Source organism: Choloepus didactylus, chromosome 14, assembly GCF_015220235.1.
Source record: "Choloepus didactylus isolate mChoDid1 chromosome 14, mChoDid1.pri, whole genome shotgun sequence".
In the NCBI taxonomy this organism is placed as follows: domain Eukaryota; kingdom Metazoa; phylum Chordata; class Mammalia; order Pilosa; family Megalonychidae; genus Choloepus; species Choloepus didactylus.
The window spans coordinates 1,258,372-1,274,909 of record NC_051320.1 but is presented as its reverse complement, the minus strand read 5'-3'; the positions used below and the strand labels follow the sequence as shown (position 1 = coordinate 1,274,909).

General features: G+C 35.2%; 1 protein-coding gene and 1 pseudogene across 1 annotated transcript; both read right to left on the bottom strand.

The window, feature by feature from the left end:
• Positions 1-5,460: 5,460 nt before the first annotated feature.
• On the bottom strand, positions 5,461-7,043 carry LOC119509550 (annotated as a pseudogene).
• Positions 7,044-9,983: 2,940 nt separating this feature from the next.
• Positions 9,984-10,904, bottom strand: LOC119509094 (olfactory receptor 4A15-like). The gene has a single exon (XM_037802941.1). The coding sequence runs from the start codon at positions 10,896-10,898 to the stop codon at positions 9,984-9,986; it is 915 nt and encodes a 304-aa protein (XP_037658869.1). The 5' UTR covers positions 10,899-10,904.
• Positions 10,905-16,538: the final 5,634 nt, after the last annotated feature.

Sequence of the window (16,538 nt, the reverse complement as noted above, 5' to 3'; positions counted from 1 at the left end):
GCATATTACAATGTTACTGGTGACCATAGACTCCAGTGTGCTTTGATTACTTTTTTTCCCAAATACCACCCCTTTTTCAACACTTTGCATGGTGGACATTCATTTGCTTTCCCACATGCAAAAACATTTTTATATTTGTACATTTAGTAACAGTCATTGGCCACTCCAGTTTTTGCCAAGTGGTACAGTCCCAGTCTTCATCATCTGTCTTTACCTCTGGTGTCATACATTCCCCTATCCCACCTCTTTCAGCCTTACTCACAGACATCTTTGTTCAGTGTACTTACAATATTGTGCTACCATCACACAGTATTATGCTATCTATTTCTGGATCTATACAATCAATCCTGCTGAACATTCTGTAGTCCTTCAGCATCAAATGCCTGATCTCTACCTTCTTTCTATCTCCTGGTAGCCTGTGTTCTAGGTTTTAACTCTCAAAGTTTGCTCACTAATGTTAGTCCATATTAGTGAGACCAAACAGTATTTTTCCCTTTGTTTCTGGCTAACTTCATGCAACATAATGTCTTCATGGTTCATCCATGTTATTATATTTTCATGTCTTTGTTCTGTCTTACAGCTGCATAATATTCCATCATGTGTATATGCCAGTTTGTTTATCCACTCATCCACTGATGGACATTTCAGCTGCTTCAACCTCTTGGAAAACATGAATAATGCCAAAATAAACATTGGTTTACAAATGTCCATTTGTGTCTTAATTTTCAGTTCCTTTGAGTATAACCTAGCAATGGAATAGCTGGGTCAAATGGCAGATCTATATTTAGCTTCCTGAGGAACCTTCACACTGTCTTCCAGAGTGGTTGCACCGTTCTACATTCCCATCAGCAATGAATAAGTGTGCCTCTTTCTCCACATCCTCTCCAGCACTTGTAGTATTCTGTTTTATTTTTTTGGATAATGGACATTCTGGTAGGTGTGAGATGGTATCTCATTATGGTTTTGATTTGCATTTCCATAATAGCTGGTGAAGTTGAGCATTTTTTCATGTTTTTGAGCCATTTGTATTTCCTCTTTAGAAAAGTGTCTGTGTCTGTTGTCCATTTTTTAATTGGGTTGTTTGTCTTTCTGTTTTTCAGTTGTAGGGATGCTGTATATATTCAGGTTATTAAACCCTTATCTGATATGGGGTTTCCAAATATTTTCTCCCATTGTGTAGGCTTCCTTTTCACTTTTTAAACAAAGTCCTTTGATGTACAAAAGTGTTTGATATTGAGGAGATTCCATTTGTTTATTTATTCTTTGGTCACTCATGCTTTGGGTGTAAGGTCTAGGAAACCACCCCTTACCACAAGTTCTGTAAGATATTGCCCTATATTTTCTTCTAAGACTCTTATGTTCTTAGCACTTAGGTCTTTGATCCACTTGGAGTTAATTTTTGTATAAGGTGTGAGGCAGCAGTACTCTTTCATTCTTTTGGAAATTGATATCCAGTTCTCCAAGCACCATTTATTGAAGAGGCTTCTCTGTCCCAGTTACTTTGTCTTCACTGCCTTATCAAAGATCAATTGTCTGTAGATGCAAGAGTCTATTGCTGAACACTCAGTTAGATTCCATTGGTCAGTATCTCTGTCATTATGCCTGTACCATGCTGTTTTGAGAACTGTAGCTTTGTCATATGCCTCAAAGACAGGCAGTGTGAGACCTCCCACTTCATTCCTCTTTCTCAAGATATTTTTTTTTCTATTTGGGGCACCTTGCCCTTCTAAATAAAATTTGGTTATTCATTTTTCTATTTCTGCAAAGTAAGTTGTTGGGATTTTAATTGGTATTGCATTGAATCTATAAATCATTTTAGGTAGAGTTGACATCTTAATTATATTTAGTGTTCCAATCCATGAACATGGTATGTTCTTCCATTTTTATAGATCCTGTTTGATTTCTTTTAGCAGTTTCTTATAGTTTTCTTTGAATACGTCTTTTGTGGCCTTTGTTAACTTTATTCCTACATACTTGATTCTTTTGGTTGCTATTGTAAATGTTTTTTTGTTTGTTTGTTTTGTTTCTTCTTGTTGCACATTACTTGTGTATAAGAACACTACAGATTTTTGCACATTGATCTTGTAGCCTGCAACTTTGCTGTATTCATTGATTAGCTCTAATAGCTTTGCTAGAGATTTTTCTGGATTTTCTAATTATAGAATCATATCATCTGCAAACAGTAAAAGTTTTACTTCTTCCTCTCCAATTTGGATGCCTTTCATTTCTTTTTCTTGCCTAATTGCTCTAGCTAGAACTTCCAGCACAATGTTGAACATCATGGTGGCAGTGGGCATCCCTGTCTAGTTCCTGATCTTAGAGCAAAAGCTTTCAATCTCTCCCCATTGAGTATGATGTTAGCTGTGTTTTTTTTCATATACTGCTTTTACCTTATTGAGAAGATTCCCTTCTATTCCTATCCTTTGAAGAGTTTTTATCAGGAAAGATGTTGAATTTTGTCAAATGCCTTTTCTGCATCAATTGAGATGATCATGTGGTTCTTCTGCTTTGATTTGTTGATGTGGTGTAATACATTAATTGATTTTCTTGTGTTGAACCAGCCTTGAATACCTGGAATAAATCCCACCTGGTTGTGGTATATAAATATTTTAATGTGTTGTTGGATTCGATTTGTGAGTATTTTGTTGAGGATTTTTACATCTATATTCACTGAAGAGATTGGTCTATAATTCTCTTTTTTGTAGTATGTCTGATTTGGTGTTAGGGTGATGTTGGCTTCATAGAATGAGTTGGGTAGCTTTCCCTCCTCTTCAAAGTTTTTGAAGAATTTGAGTAGGAATGGTATTAATTTGTCCTTGAATACTTGGTGAAATTCACATGTGAAGCCATCTGGTCCTGGGCTTTTCTTTTTTTTGGGGGGGGAGATATATATATATACAACTGAGATTGTTCACATACCATACAACTCTCCAAAGATCCAAACTGTACAACTGTCCATTGTACCATCATACACCTGTGCATCCATCAACACAATTTTTTTTCAATTTTTAGAACATTTTCATTACTCCAGAAAAGAAATAAAGACTAAAAAAGGAAACTCAAATTCTCTCATATCCCTAATCAACCCCCTCCATCATTGATTCATAGTTTTGGTATAGTACATTTGTTCCTGTTGATGAAAGAATGTTAAAATACTACTAACTATAGTATATAGTTTGCAATAGGTATATATTTTTTCCTATATGCCTCTCTATTATTAGCTTCTAGTTACAGTGTCATACATTTGTCCTAGTTTGTGAGAGAGATTTCTAATTTTTGTAGAGTTAATCATGGACATTGTCCACCACAAGATTCACTGTTTTATACATTCCCATCTTTTAACATCTACCTTTCCTTCTGGTGACATGCATGACACTGAGCTTACCCTTTCCACCACCTTCAAACACCTTTCAGCACTATTAGTTATTCTCACAACATGTTACCATCACCCCTGTCCATTTCCAAACATTTAAGTTCACCCTAGTTGAACATTCTTCCCATAATAACCACCGCTCCCCATTCTTTAGCCTCATTCTATATCATGGTAACATATTTCATGTCTATGAGTTCACATAATATAATTAGTTCATATCAGTGAGACCCTGCAATATTTGCCTTTATGTGTCTGTCTTATTTCACTCAATATAGTGCTCTCAAGATTTCTTCAACTCATTCCTTCTGAGATGTTTTTGTTCACACACCATTCATTCTGTCCTAAGTAAACAATAATTGGTTCCTTGTATAGTCACATATTCATGTATTCAGCACCATCACCATTATCTATATAAGGACATATCTATTTCTTCCACAAAGATGGAGGAAGAGTCAAAGAAGACAGAGAGCTAAAAGAAAAAGAAAAGAGAAAGACAAAAAAACAGTCAAACAAAAATGTGACAGCTAGAAAGCAACAAAAGACAAGACAGCATTAACCTAAAGTAGAATAAAGAGTCAGACAACATCACCAATGCCAGGAATCCCATACCCTTCCCCTCTTCCCCACCCCCCATAAGCATTTAGCTTTGATATATTGCCTTTGTTATATTAAAGGAAGCATAATACAATGCTTCCATAAATTATAGGATCTAGTTTGCATTGATTGTATTTCCCCCCCAATCTTACCCTATTTTTAAAACCTTTCAATGCTGACATTCATGTGTTCTACCTCATGTAAAAACATATTGGTACCTTTTATCATTGAGCACCCTAGGTTTCCATGAGTTACACAGTTCCCATCTTTATCCTTCGTCTTTTATTCTGGTGTCCCACATGGTCCCAACCTTCCTCTTTCAACCAGACTCACAGTCATCTTTGTTCAGTGTACTTACATTGCTGTGCTATTATCTCCCAAATCTGTTTTCCAAACCTCTCACTCCAGCCTTTTCCTTTCTGTCTGCAGTGCTTCCTTTAGTGTTTCCTATAAAGCAGGGATTTTGTTCACAAATTCTGTCATTGTCTGTTTGTCAGAGAATATTTTAAACTTTCCCTCAGATTTGAAGGATAGTTTTGCTGGATATGGGATTCTTGGTTGGTGTTTTTTCTCTTTCAGTATCTTAAATATACCACCCCACTTCCTTCTTGCCTCCATAGTTTCTATTGAGAAATCCACACATAGTCTTATCAAGCTTCCTTTGTATGTGATGGATCATTTTTCTCTTGCTGCTTTCAGGATTCTCTCTTTCTCTTTGACATTTGATAATCTGATTACTGTGTCTTGGTGTAGGCCTATTCAGAACTATTCTGTTGGGGGTATGCTGTGCTTCTTGGATCCACAATATTATGTCTTTCATAAGAGATGGGAAATTTTCATTGATTATTTCCTCTGTTACTGCTTGTGCCTCTTTTCCTTCTCTCCTCCTTCTGGGACAACAATGACATGATATTCTTGCTTTTCATTTTGTCCTTTAGTTCCAGGAGACATTGCTCATATTTTTCCATTCTTTTCACTATCTGTTTTGTGTGTAGACTTTCAGGTTCCTTGTTCTCCAGTTCCTGAGTGTTTTCTTCTGCCTCTTGAGATCTGCTGTTGTATGTCTCCATTGTGTCTTTCATTTCTTGTTTTGTACCTTTCAATTACATAGATTCTGCCAGTTGGTTTTTCAAACTTCCAATTTCTATTTTATGTACACCCAATGTTTTCCTTTTATAGTTTAGCTCTTTCACCATTTCTTCCCTAAACTTTTTAAATTGACTTATCATTAGTTGTTTCAATTCCTGTATCTCAGTTGGAGTGTAAGTTTGTTCCTTTAACTGGGCCATAATTTCATTTTTCTCTGCCAAGTCACTTTAACTCTGCTGAGTTAGAGTGACTTATTAAATGCTTCAGACTTTCCATTGAAGCCCAAGAAGGTCTATTCCTCAGGATTAAGATCCACATCCCAGAATTATGGACTATGTTTATGACTTACATCAAAACTAAAACATGCCCACCCTAACAAAGTTGAAAGTTCAAGGCTCTTAGGGTTAAAGGAAAACTACCAGTAATTTAACTGCCTGCCAGAACAAAACACAATATAATCAGAAGACAACAGAGAACAGAGTTTCTAAAATGTATCATCCCAAATGTCCAGTGTAAGTTTTCTTAAAAATTAATTTGAAATACAAAAAAAAGAAAGAAAAATATGATCTATAATCAAAAGAAAGAAAAAGTCATTAGAATCAGACTGAGAGAAGACTCAGATATTAGAATCAGCAGATGAGTTCTTAAAAATAACTACAAAATCATGTTTAAAAATCTACAGGTGTAATGTGAAAATGGAATGGCAAACAGTTTTACCAACCCACTTGATCTGCCTGAACACCCCTTTTCCCCAGGAAACTACAGAAAAATAACTGAGGCAGGCTGGCATACAAATAATCTTTTTTTTTTTTTTTTTTTTGTAGATCTGTACCACTGTATTGAGGTTTTTGGCTCCAAAACACACTCGTGCTTTTCCCCTCACCAGTGTGGCACTTATCTGCATGATCACAGACTCTATCAAGTAGGCACTACTCCAGCCCTGTTTGGTGAAAAGTTCCATGCAGATGGCACCTCTGCCCAGAACATACCCTCTGAGAGAACTGGAGACACAACCCCGACAAACAGTGGGTCAAAGGGAAATCTATCTTTAAAGGAAAAGTTAAGTAAGATGAAGTCAGTTCCTTATTTCTCTTTGAGGATCTGGATATCACTGTACAAAGTGCTGTCCTGGTCAACTTTGAGGAGTTTGACATTCCCATCACACAGACTGCCATTCATGAGTCTGACTGCAGAGTTTCCACCTTTGAAACTCGGTGATCGGTATATATCCCTGAGCTCTCTCATCAGCAGGTCACTGGCCTGCACCTAGTCAGACACCACACCATTTAAGTCATCTTGCCTCTGGTTCTTTTTAATTTTCTCTAGCATGGCCAAGTTTTCTTTTCCGATACCATCATCTTCAGATTTCTTGCCCTCAGCTGGCTCTTCTTTCCTTTCATAGTGATCCAGGTCTTCCGTGTCCTCAGGCATCTCCTCATCTTCATCTTCTGAAGACACGTCTTCCTGCGTGCACTGCTCTGCTGGCAAGGGCTGATCCAGCATCTCCGTATCTGGAGGCTGAGGGAGGTTATACAGTTTATACAGGTCGGGGGTGATCATCTTCAGATGCTGCAATAGCAGAGTGGTCTCTTTCTTTTTGTCCACCAGCCTCTCCAAGACAGCTGCCAAGTTAGGGTCATCAGACTTCAGGGACCAGATGGGGGACACAGCAGGGTATGACTCCATGATGTTGCAGGGGATGCGGACAGGTTCCCCAGGCATCGACCCCCCCGGGGAGAGATGTGGTCCGGGCGCCCGGGCCCTTGCGGCCCCAGCCAGCAGGAACTTGCAACTCAGCTCGTCCAGGCGGACTCCAGCAGCTTCAGCTCCCGCCTCAGGCAGGGCCCTGCCCCCGGCCCCAGGCCCCTCCCTTGGCCGCCCCTGGCGCTCCCCCCTCCTCCGCCTCCCCCAGCTGTGGCCCGGGTCCGAGCTGCTGCTGCCCCTGTATCTGCGGCTGCTGCTTCCTCCGCTCTCCTCCGGGTCCCATGGGCCAGGTGCCGCCGACTTCCCCTCCAGGCAATTCTCTAGTTCATAGATACTTAGAGAGGAGCCATCATTGATGAACTGTATAAAGAAACTGCACACAAGGAACCTAATCTACACCTAGTTTAGATTTAGAAGTTGAGATCCTGAATGTCGATTTGATGCCATAATGGGATGAGATCTTGGAAAAGGGATGTGTACGTTGTGTGTGTGAAGCATGTGTGTTGTGGCCAGAGGGTGAACTGTGACAAACTGTATTTTCTAGAGTTGAATACAACAGCATCTTTCATTTATTCTCTTTTCAATGTCACTTTACCACTCCTCAATCAGAATATGCAGTCAAGTTCTCCACCTTTCTGAATCTGAGCAAGTTTATGTTTGCTTTATTTAATAGACTATGACAGAAGTGATGCCAAGTCAGTTCTGGGAATGACTACTAACTGGCCTGCCAAGGACCGGCCACAAAACCCCAGACATTAGCTGAATCCCATGAGTGACGTTAGGTCATGCCACATGGAGCAGAAGAATTGTTCAGTCAAGTTCTGCCTAAACTTCTTAAGGAGGTCATGAGATATAATAAAGTATTTCTTGTTTCAGCCATGAAGTTGTGAGATAGCTTGTCATGCATGAATACATAACTGCAATCATACAGACCCATGTGTGTTACAACAATTATAAGTTTTTATTGAAACTTATAAATCAAGCCTTCCTAAGGGTAAACTAGAAATTATAACATACCATTGTCCTCAAAATCAATATTTGGAGTAATAAAACACTGAATACGATTGCATGGAAAGTTTTTGAGCTTAACAAAATGACCCTAAAGTTTGTCAGAAGGAATAAACATTTTAAAAATGTGAGAAAAATGTTGAAAATGATGAGTAATTAAGGTTGATTATTCCTATGATATATAAATACAAATTAAGAATCCTAATGACTGTAATAATATGTTGGTAGCAGAGGAAAAAAAAAGCCCCTTAAAATTTAAGTAATGTAAGATGCATCAAAGATTGAATCTTCTAGATAAATAAAACAACAAATTAAAAGGATAAATTTCAAACCATTACTGAAAATAATAATTACTAAATAACGTTAGAAGAATATTTCATCTATTTGAGGACAATAAGGTTAAATATGTCCTCAACACAAACAAAAATAAATTATACATGAATTGAAAAATAATTTGTTTTTGAAAAGTTGTTAAAAAAAGAAGAGATTAAAATGTATAAAATCACTGAAAGAAATGGAACTTTCCAAGTGTGATATGATAAAAGAAATCAAAAATAAAAATAATATTAAAATAGAACAACTATATATAAAAACATAATTATAACATAAATAAAATAAGGCAAATATCAAAGAAAAGTAGTATATATCTCTAATATTAAAAGAGTTCATCAAAATTCAGTAAATTCTGACTCCAACAGAACAAGAAAGGACACAAACAACTGACACAGTTTAGGGAGTAGATTCTATATCCCAGATATTGTTCAAGGAATACAAAGACTATTAAGTAATTTCCCTGCCTTTAGGGGACTTACAGAAAAAAGAACACTAAATTTAACAATTAACTAAGTACACAAAAGTGGAGGACTGATTTAAGTAAACGTCATTATAATAATACTCTTGATATTATTTCATGAATAGTTCTATGTTTAGGCTGAATTTGAGATGATATAATCAATTTCCAGGTAATAATAATAGGGATAAAATTCTGGATACAAAGTTATTCATACAATATGTTTTACCAGTGGAGAGTGCATTTGGCCCCTTATGAACCAAACTAAGTAGAGAAGGCAGGAACTATGAGTTTCTTTGATCACATGTTTCCTGCTTTATAAAAGGCAGTTCCTATTTTATTTCAAGTCTTATTCAAAGAGAGAAATTGTCACAAAGATTTTATGAATGAGGTTTCTGTCAATTAAAGCAATATATTCTGGCCTCTTTGTGACCTGATGTCCTGCATTATATTGATGGGTGAGGTGCAAATGGAAACAACATATTTTTCAGCATCTTTCTTGACAATGATATAATTCAAAAATAACTAATGTCAATTTCTGCATTCTGTATTCCAATATATTACAGATTGTGCTAATTTTACATATGAAACACAGGGCTTGGGTCCTGTTAGAAGGTCACAAAGCACTATAAACAAGAAGATAGGGACATTGAAATACAGCAGAGGTATCATCAGATATTTTAAACTGTCTGGAAAGATTAATGCATTATTTTTATTAAAATACAACACCAAACAAAACTGCTCCACTTGAGGAGATAATATGATTTACCAGTTGAAAAAAAAGAGTAAAATTTTAGTCATTTTTCTGTTTATCTTCCTTGCTCATTCAAATTCTTTTTGTATATTTAGTATCCTTATGATTAGTATTATAACTCTGAAGCCTCATTCCTCTTCAACCTTTACCTGTTAGTCAATAAAATACCTGTATATTTAATGTATCTTGAAGAATCAAAAAAGGAATATATACTTCAAATGTTAATATGGGCTATCTTTGTGTAGAGAGGAATGAACCATATTTTTATATCTCATTTTATTTTTTGTTTTTCCAAAACCTCTAATGAACACTATTAATTCTGAAAAAAACAATTAACTTTATTTAATAAAGAGATATGACAAAATCGCCCATCAACTAAAATAAATTTACAATATTATCTATAGCAAATTCATCACATAGAACATAAATCTATAGTCTGAACAGAGCCATTTTACACCAAAAAAGGAATATATGTTTCCCTAAGAAATCTTGAAAATATCAAAAATATATTTTGAACAAAACTGGCTACAGTAATGTTCACATAATGAACATTTTTCATCATGCACAATTTATTAAATCCGAGGAGAAAGTTACTACAATTAAATAATCACATATGGATTTTTTCAAAGGAGTAACTCTCCTAAAAATAAAAGCTGCATTTCTCTGCCATCTCATTTTCTTTTTCTGGTCCAGAGCTTCTTCATGGCATTTTTCATCTCAGCATTTCTCAGGGTATAGATTAAGGGGTTCAACATAGGGGTAATGACAGTGTAAAACACAGTCAAGGATTTATCAATGGGTAAGGTAGAAGGAGGTCTCACATACATAAAAATACAGGGGACAAAGTAAAGGACCACTACAGTGATGTGGGAACCACAGGTGGATAAGGCTTTGTGCCTCCCTTCCTGACTAAGTTTCTTCAGGGAGTGCAGAATGACCCCGTAAGAGATAAGTAAGAGAATAAAGATGACCACACAGATCGCTCCATCATTGGCAACCACAGTGAGACCAATGACATAGGTGTCAGTGCAGGCAAGTTTTAATAAGGGGTACATGTCACAGATGAAGTGGTTGATGACATTAGGGCCACAGAAGGGAAGGTCATAAACAAAAAGAAGCTGAACTACAGCATGCACAAAACCACCAACCCAAACCAGCAGGAGCAGCAGAACACAGGTCTGTTGGTTCATGATTGTCATATAATGCAGGGGTTTGCAGATGGCCACGTAGCGGTCATAGGCCATGACCACCAGAAGTAAAATCTCAGCACCACCAAATAAGTGTCCTATAAAAAGCTGGGTCATACAGGCTTGAAAGGAAATAGTTTTCTTCTCATAGAGTAAGTCTATAATCATATTTGGGGTAACTGTTGTAGAATAAACAGCATCCATGAATGATAAATATCCAAGAAAGAAGTACATGGGGGCATCCAGGGTTAAGCTGACCACCACAGTAACAACGAGTAGGTTGCCCACCATTGTCACAATGTAAATGAATAGGAAAACAACAAATAATATTTTCTGACCCTGGAGGCTCTGAGTGAGCCCTAAGAGGACAAATTCAGTCACATTATTCTTTTGTTCCATATGTTATTCTGTATATCTTTATTTTGGAAGTATGGAAAAATGTGTCTAAAAACACAATTATGACTAGTGACACTATAAAATTTTAAGATAATGTGTTTATTCACTCAACAAACACTAGAAATTGTTATGTTCTATCACTGTCTGAGATTATAAGAATACAAGGCTGATATTAAAAAATTGGTCCCAAATCTCAGTGATTTTATAGACTAACAGATTCCCCCCACACACAAGTAATCAGGCACATATATGTGAAATGAGCAGAATATTAAGTAAATGGGGTTGCTAAAACTCACTTTCCATCTGGAGGAAAATAAAATTGTACATATAGCTAATACCACATGCAAACATAAAATAAAGATGTTAAAAAATTTAATATAAAATTAAAGCAATGTTTACTTTATATTTACTGTCAAGTTAACAAAGGAGATGACTTCTTACATTCTAGGGGGCAGAGAATCTTTTAAACACTTGAAATCTCAAATATACATATTTGACAACTTCAAGATTTCCAAGGATTTTAGGAAAACAAACCATAAAAAAGTCAATAACAAAACACTTTGTAGAAAAGATTTACATTTCAAAGGACATACACAGAATTAATACCTTAAAAAGACGAAGAGTTCTAACCAGTTATCAAGTAAAAGAAAAACAAAACCAAGGGAACAAAGAATAGCAAATATATTCTGAATCACAGAAGATCCCTAAAAAGGCTGATTATCAGAATCACTTAGAACTTTTAAAGGCTATGAGTTTCCAAATAACACCCTCAATGTACTCTTGAAAAACGTAAAGCTTAGTTCAGATTCTTATGTATAAATACACACCCTGGGTTACCTGCATAATGAGGAATTCATTCAATCCAGCTTCTGGATAGTGGAAACTTCTTCTGTGAACTAAAAGGTAACAATTTCCTTCACTGATGACATCTCTGTAGACACAGAGAACACAACACATGTACCATTACTAGACCTTGAAATGTTTCAATTGGACCAACTCTTTCCATGCTTGCAGAAAGTCTGTGTCATCTCAGTGTTTCAGAAAATAGTCTTTCAAATTTGAGGATTTTCAAAGTGAATTTCCAAAATGTCATTTAACCTAAAGAAGGCTGAATCTTGACTGTAAACAGAGAAACCCAAAATTCCCTTTTGTCAATTTGTCCTAAAAACAAACATGTTAAATCAACACTTAAGCTTAAAAAATTGACAATCATGCACTATGTAAATAAACATTTTGCAGTTTGTGCTTTAAAAGTGAAATAGTGAAATAGCACATATTAAATCAAAACTTTGATTCTCATTTACTGGTCTGACTTCATAAAGCATAGTTGAACTTTGGTTTGCCTGAAGGATAGAGAATAATTTCAAGTCCATGTTATTGTGCTTTTGAGTCTATCATTTCAGTTCCTAAGAAAGCCGTTGGTGTAAATATTCATACAAACAAACACTTCTGTGGTAAGGTCAAAAATCTGTGTGCAATTTATGTACATTTGAACTATATCACATATTGCCGAGTCATTCAATTGGTGCATCTCCAAGGCTGATTCTTCCCTAATTAAATTCATTGGGACCTGGATCATAATTCCAAGAGCATATTCTGTATCTCCAGAGATTCCATAAGAATAATCACCCATGTAGAACAGAATTTACAGGTCTATTTAACCTGGGAAGAAAATCATAAAAGAATTGAGGTCAACTTGTCTAAGGGAAAGAACCCAATATGAACAAAATTTAAATATATAAAAACTGTTTTGTTGAAATCATGACCTTCAAAGTAGGCAAATGTACTGAGTACATAAGTTCAAACAGTGCTTTTAAAGATGACCTCTAAGCTCACTCTCAAAGTTCATTTCAGAGCAAGTCATTAAACTGGAATCAAATGCAGATAAAGCAGTGTTACCCCTCTAGCAATAAGAGTCTTGAGTTTGTCACAGAAAGCATTTCAGACAGGCAAATAAATAGAAATTGTGTCGTAAGGGAAAAGAAAAATCTGAAACATTTAGAGGAATGACTTAGAGTAGTCCATGAATCCTAAGTCTTTATCACACTCTAAAGACCCTCCTGAGGCAAATAGTGCCTTTCTTCATAAAGTTTCAGTGAATTGCCTTGGGATGGAAGGAAGAAAATTTCCTCACTAAGAAACATACATCAAGAGATGGAAGACCAGCAGATATTATAGAATTCTGTCTGCCTTCTTGATTCTTTTCTTGCCTTCTTTCTTAGTAAAAGAACTTGTATTTTCAGGAAAGGCAAAATCCAAGATTTAAATAGTTATATTTCACAATATATTTTGAAAATTGTTCTGACCAATAAGATGCAAGTTAAGTCATCGGGTGGGACATGTAAGAAGTGGGATGATTTAAGCAGAAACCAAGCTCCCTCTTGCCCCTTTCCTTTATGCTTTCTGGAATTCCAACAAATTGTCTGGAAATCAACAGCCACCTTGTGAGCATGAGCAGACTACAGCAATGGAAGTCTTGAGCCAATCATTTCTGAGCAGAAGGAAACAGTGTCCTCAAATATTTGGGACCAATTTCATATAACTTCCGTGGTACTTTTTACACAAGATAGAAAAATAAAACGCTAACTTTTAAAGTCACAGTTGCTCAGCCCTTTGTTATTAGCAGCCCAAATGATCTTAGGGTTCAGAAGGTATCCTGAATTATGCCATGGTATGTACCCATTCTCCATAAGACTTACTGGTCTTGACAGCAATGAAATTCAATTGTCTGTATAAAAGTTTGAATGTTCCCCCCACTATCTAATTTCCCTGTACTAGTATAATAAATTCCTATTGTCAAAAGTCATGTAAGTCTATCTCATTTACAACTCAAAAACCCTAGATTAAAATTACAAAAGAAAACTTCCATAGAATTTTATAAGTAAGTGGTGACACAAAATTGCTTAAATTGACAGTTTCACTTTTTTCCTGGATAATATTTCTAGAATAAATATTTAAAAATTAGAATATATTATAGTTATAAATTTCACTTTGGGATTTCACTTTAAGAAAATTACTAGAAATGCATGCATTAAAACTTTTACTGCAATAAAATTTGAATGCAATAATCTCTTAGCAGAAAATCTGATTATAAAACTGAAAGAAAAAATCATATAATAATCCTCAAAGAAGAAGTAATATACTATAATATAAAGCACTGGGTAATTTTAATATGACTCTGAAAGACTATTTTATACCAATAAAAATAGAAAAAAAAAAAGCAGTGAAATGGAAGTGGGGAAGATAAAGATGTGATTATTTTATTTTTATCAAAGTGCTCATGGAATACTGAGCAAAATCAATGATATTTATGGCCATAAAACAAGTTGCAATGTATTTCAAAGAATTTAAATCATACAGATGGTAATGGAACTCAACTAGAAATTGATAACAAAAATACAAAAATGTATTTTTCAATTATTTAGAAATTAAAAACTAGAGTTCTAAAGAGTCCCCAGATCAAAGAAGAAATCATACAAGGCATTAGAAAATATTTTCAATGGAATGAAGATTAAAAAAATGCACAAAAAATAAAATATGTTGGATTAGCTAATGGAAAGTCTACGGGGAAATTTATAGCTTTTAATGAAAATATTGGATAATAAGAAAGATGAAAAGGAATGAACTATGCTTTGGTCTCAAGAAACTGAAAAAGAAAGCACAGCAAATTCAGAAAATATTGTAAACTGCAAATGATAAATATAGATAGTAATTATTGAAATAGCAATGAAAAGGAATAAACTGATACATACAATAACATGGATAAATCTCAAATGCATTATGCTAATTAAAAGAAGAAAGACTCCAAATGACTACACACCAAATAATTCAATTTAGGTAGCACTCTGGAAAAGGCAAAATTTTAGTCACAGCAATGAATCAGTGTTAGCCAGGACCTGGAGGTAAGGGGAGGAATGGAATACAACTTCATGGATGGCATTTTGGCTATATCTATGAACATCAACCTTTTAAATACATATACAATTTGACCAAACAATTCTACTTCTGGGAACTCATACTTACACATATTCAAAAAGACAAATATTTATTGCAAAATTATTTGTCACAGACAACGACTGGAAACAACATGAAAAGGACTGGATGTATTAATTTTAATACACCTTTATGAAGGAGTATAATACACTGTGGTCAGAAAAAGTTATGTCCTTAATCTTAATCTAGTCCTGTGGGTGTGAGCCCTCTGTAACTAGAATCTTTTGAATATGTTAATTTTAGTTAGGGTGCAGCCCAACTGAATGAGATTGGGCCTTAACCCTATTACTGGAGGCTTTATGAAGACAAAACCCAGTGTAGGAGGGAACTGGAAATTAGCAGAAGCCAGAAGAGATAGGAAAGGATAGCACCATGTAACTAACAGGGTAAAGCCAAGGAACCTCAAGGATTTCCAGCCAGCCAGAAGATAAGGACCCTGGGAAGTAGTGCGCCTTCTAGCCTCTGAAATCTGAGCCTATTGTTAAGCCAATCCATTTTATGATATCTGTGATCCCCCCCTGGGAAACTAAGACATGCATAATGAAGATAATTTAGAATGCAATAGACCAGTATAGACTGGCATGGAAAGAACACCAAGACACTGAGCAATAAAATGCAAACTCTTTCACACACTAAAGCATAAACACATATGTATATACAGTATGTAAATTTGCTTGTATTGGCAAAGATAATTTATTGCAGAATCTTAAGTTATAGAGAACCATAACTGCCTATGGGGAGAAGCACTGGGGGACTCCAGCAAGGGATGGATAGATTTATTTTTGATAAATACCATTTTGTATGGTTTGCATTATATTATATATACATTTAATTGTTTTATTTTTAAAAAGTAGAAGTATAACACAAAAATGTCATGTATTATGCAACCAAAATTGAATAAACAGGACAGTCTAGAAAGTAGTAAATAATAGTATACTAGTAACTTGTATATTAGTAAATAGTGCAATAAAAATAATAGACAAAAGACAGAATTTATGTCTTCTTGGGTTCCTGTGGCATGAAGTCTAAAGAGGTCCCACAGTGCCCTGAGTCATTCTCTATTACACCACTTGTTTCACTTTTTAATACTTCCTTGTTTTTATTATTATTTTTTTAAACATACTTACCTATTTATTGCCTACCTTTCTCCAAAAAAGTATTTCTTTATTCAGGTGTATCCCATTGTAATACATTTACTTAGGGTTTAAGAGGGCCAACTCTGAAGTCAAATTACTTGGGTTCAAATCCCACCTCAGCCACCTGCTTGTGTAAGTTATTTACATTTTCCAAGCATCCATTAATTTTCTAGAAAACAGAAATATTATGTACTTAAAAGACTCTTAGAGAATTAAATAAGACAATGCCTTTGTAGACCCTGGTAAATTTTAGTAAATAAATTATAGATTTCACTGTAAGTGTTAATTTTCCTATAACAGCTTTTTCTCATTTGTCACAAAAAACGTTAAATTTTGGGATTTTCCTTAGACTGACTTTGATTTGAGAGACATTCAGATTTTAAAAGAGAATACTTCTCAGAGTTAATATCATCCATCAGTCATTAATTACACTGTTTACACTCAGAACTCTGAAACTTTCTCCTGTTTTCTTATATGTATTTACTATGCACAACTGTATAATAAATAGTAATCA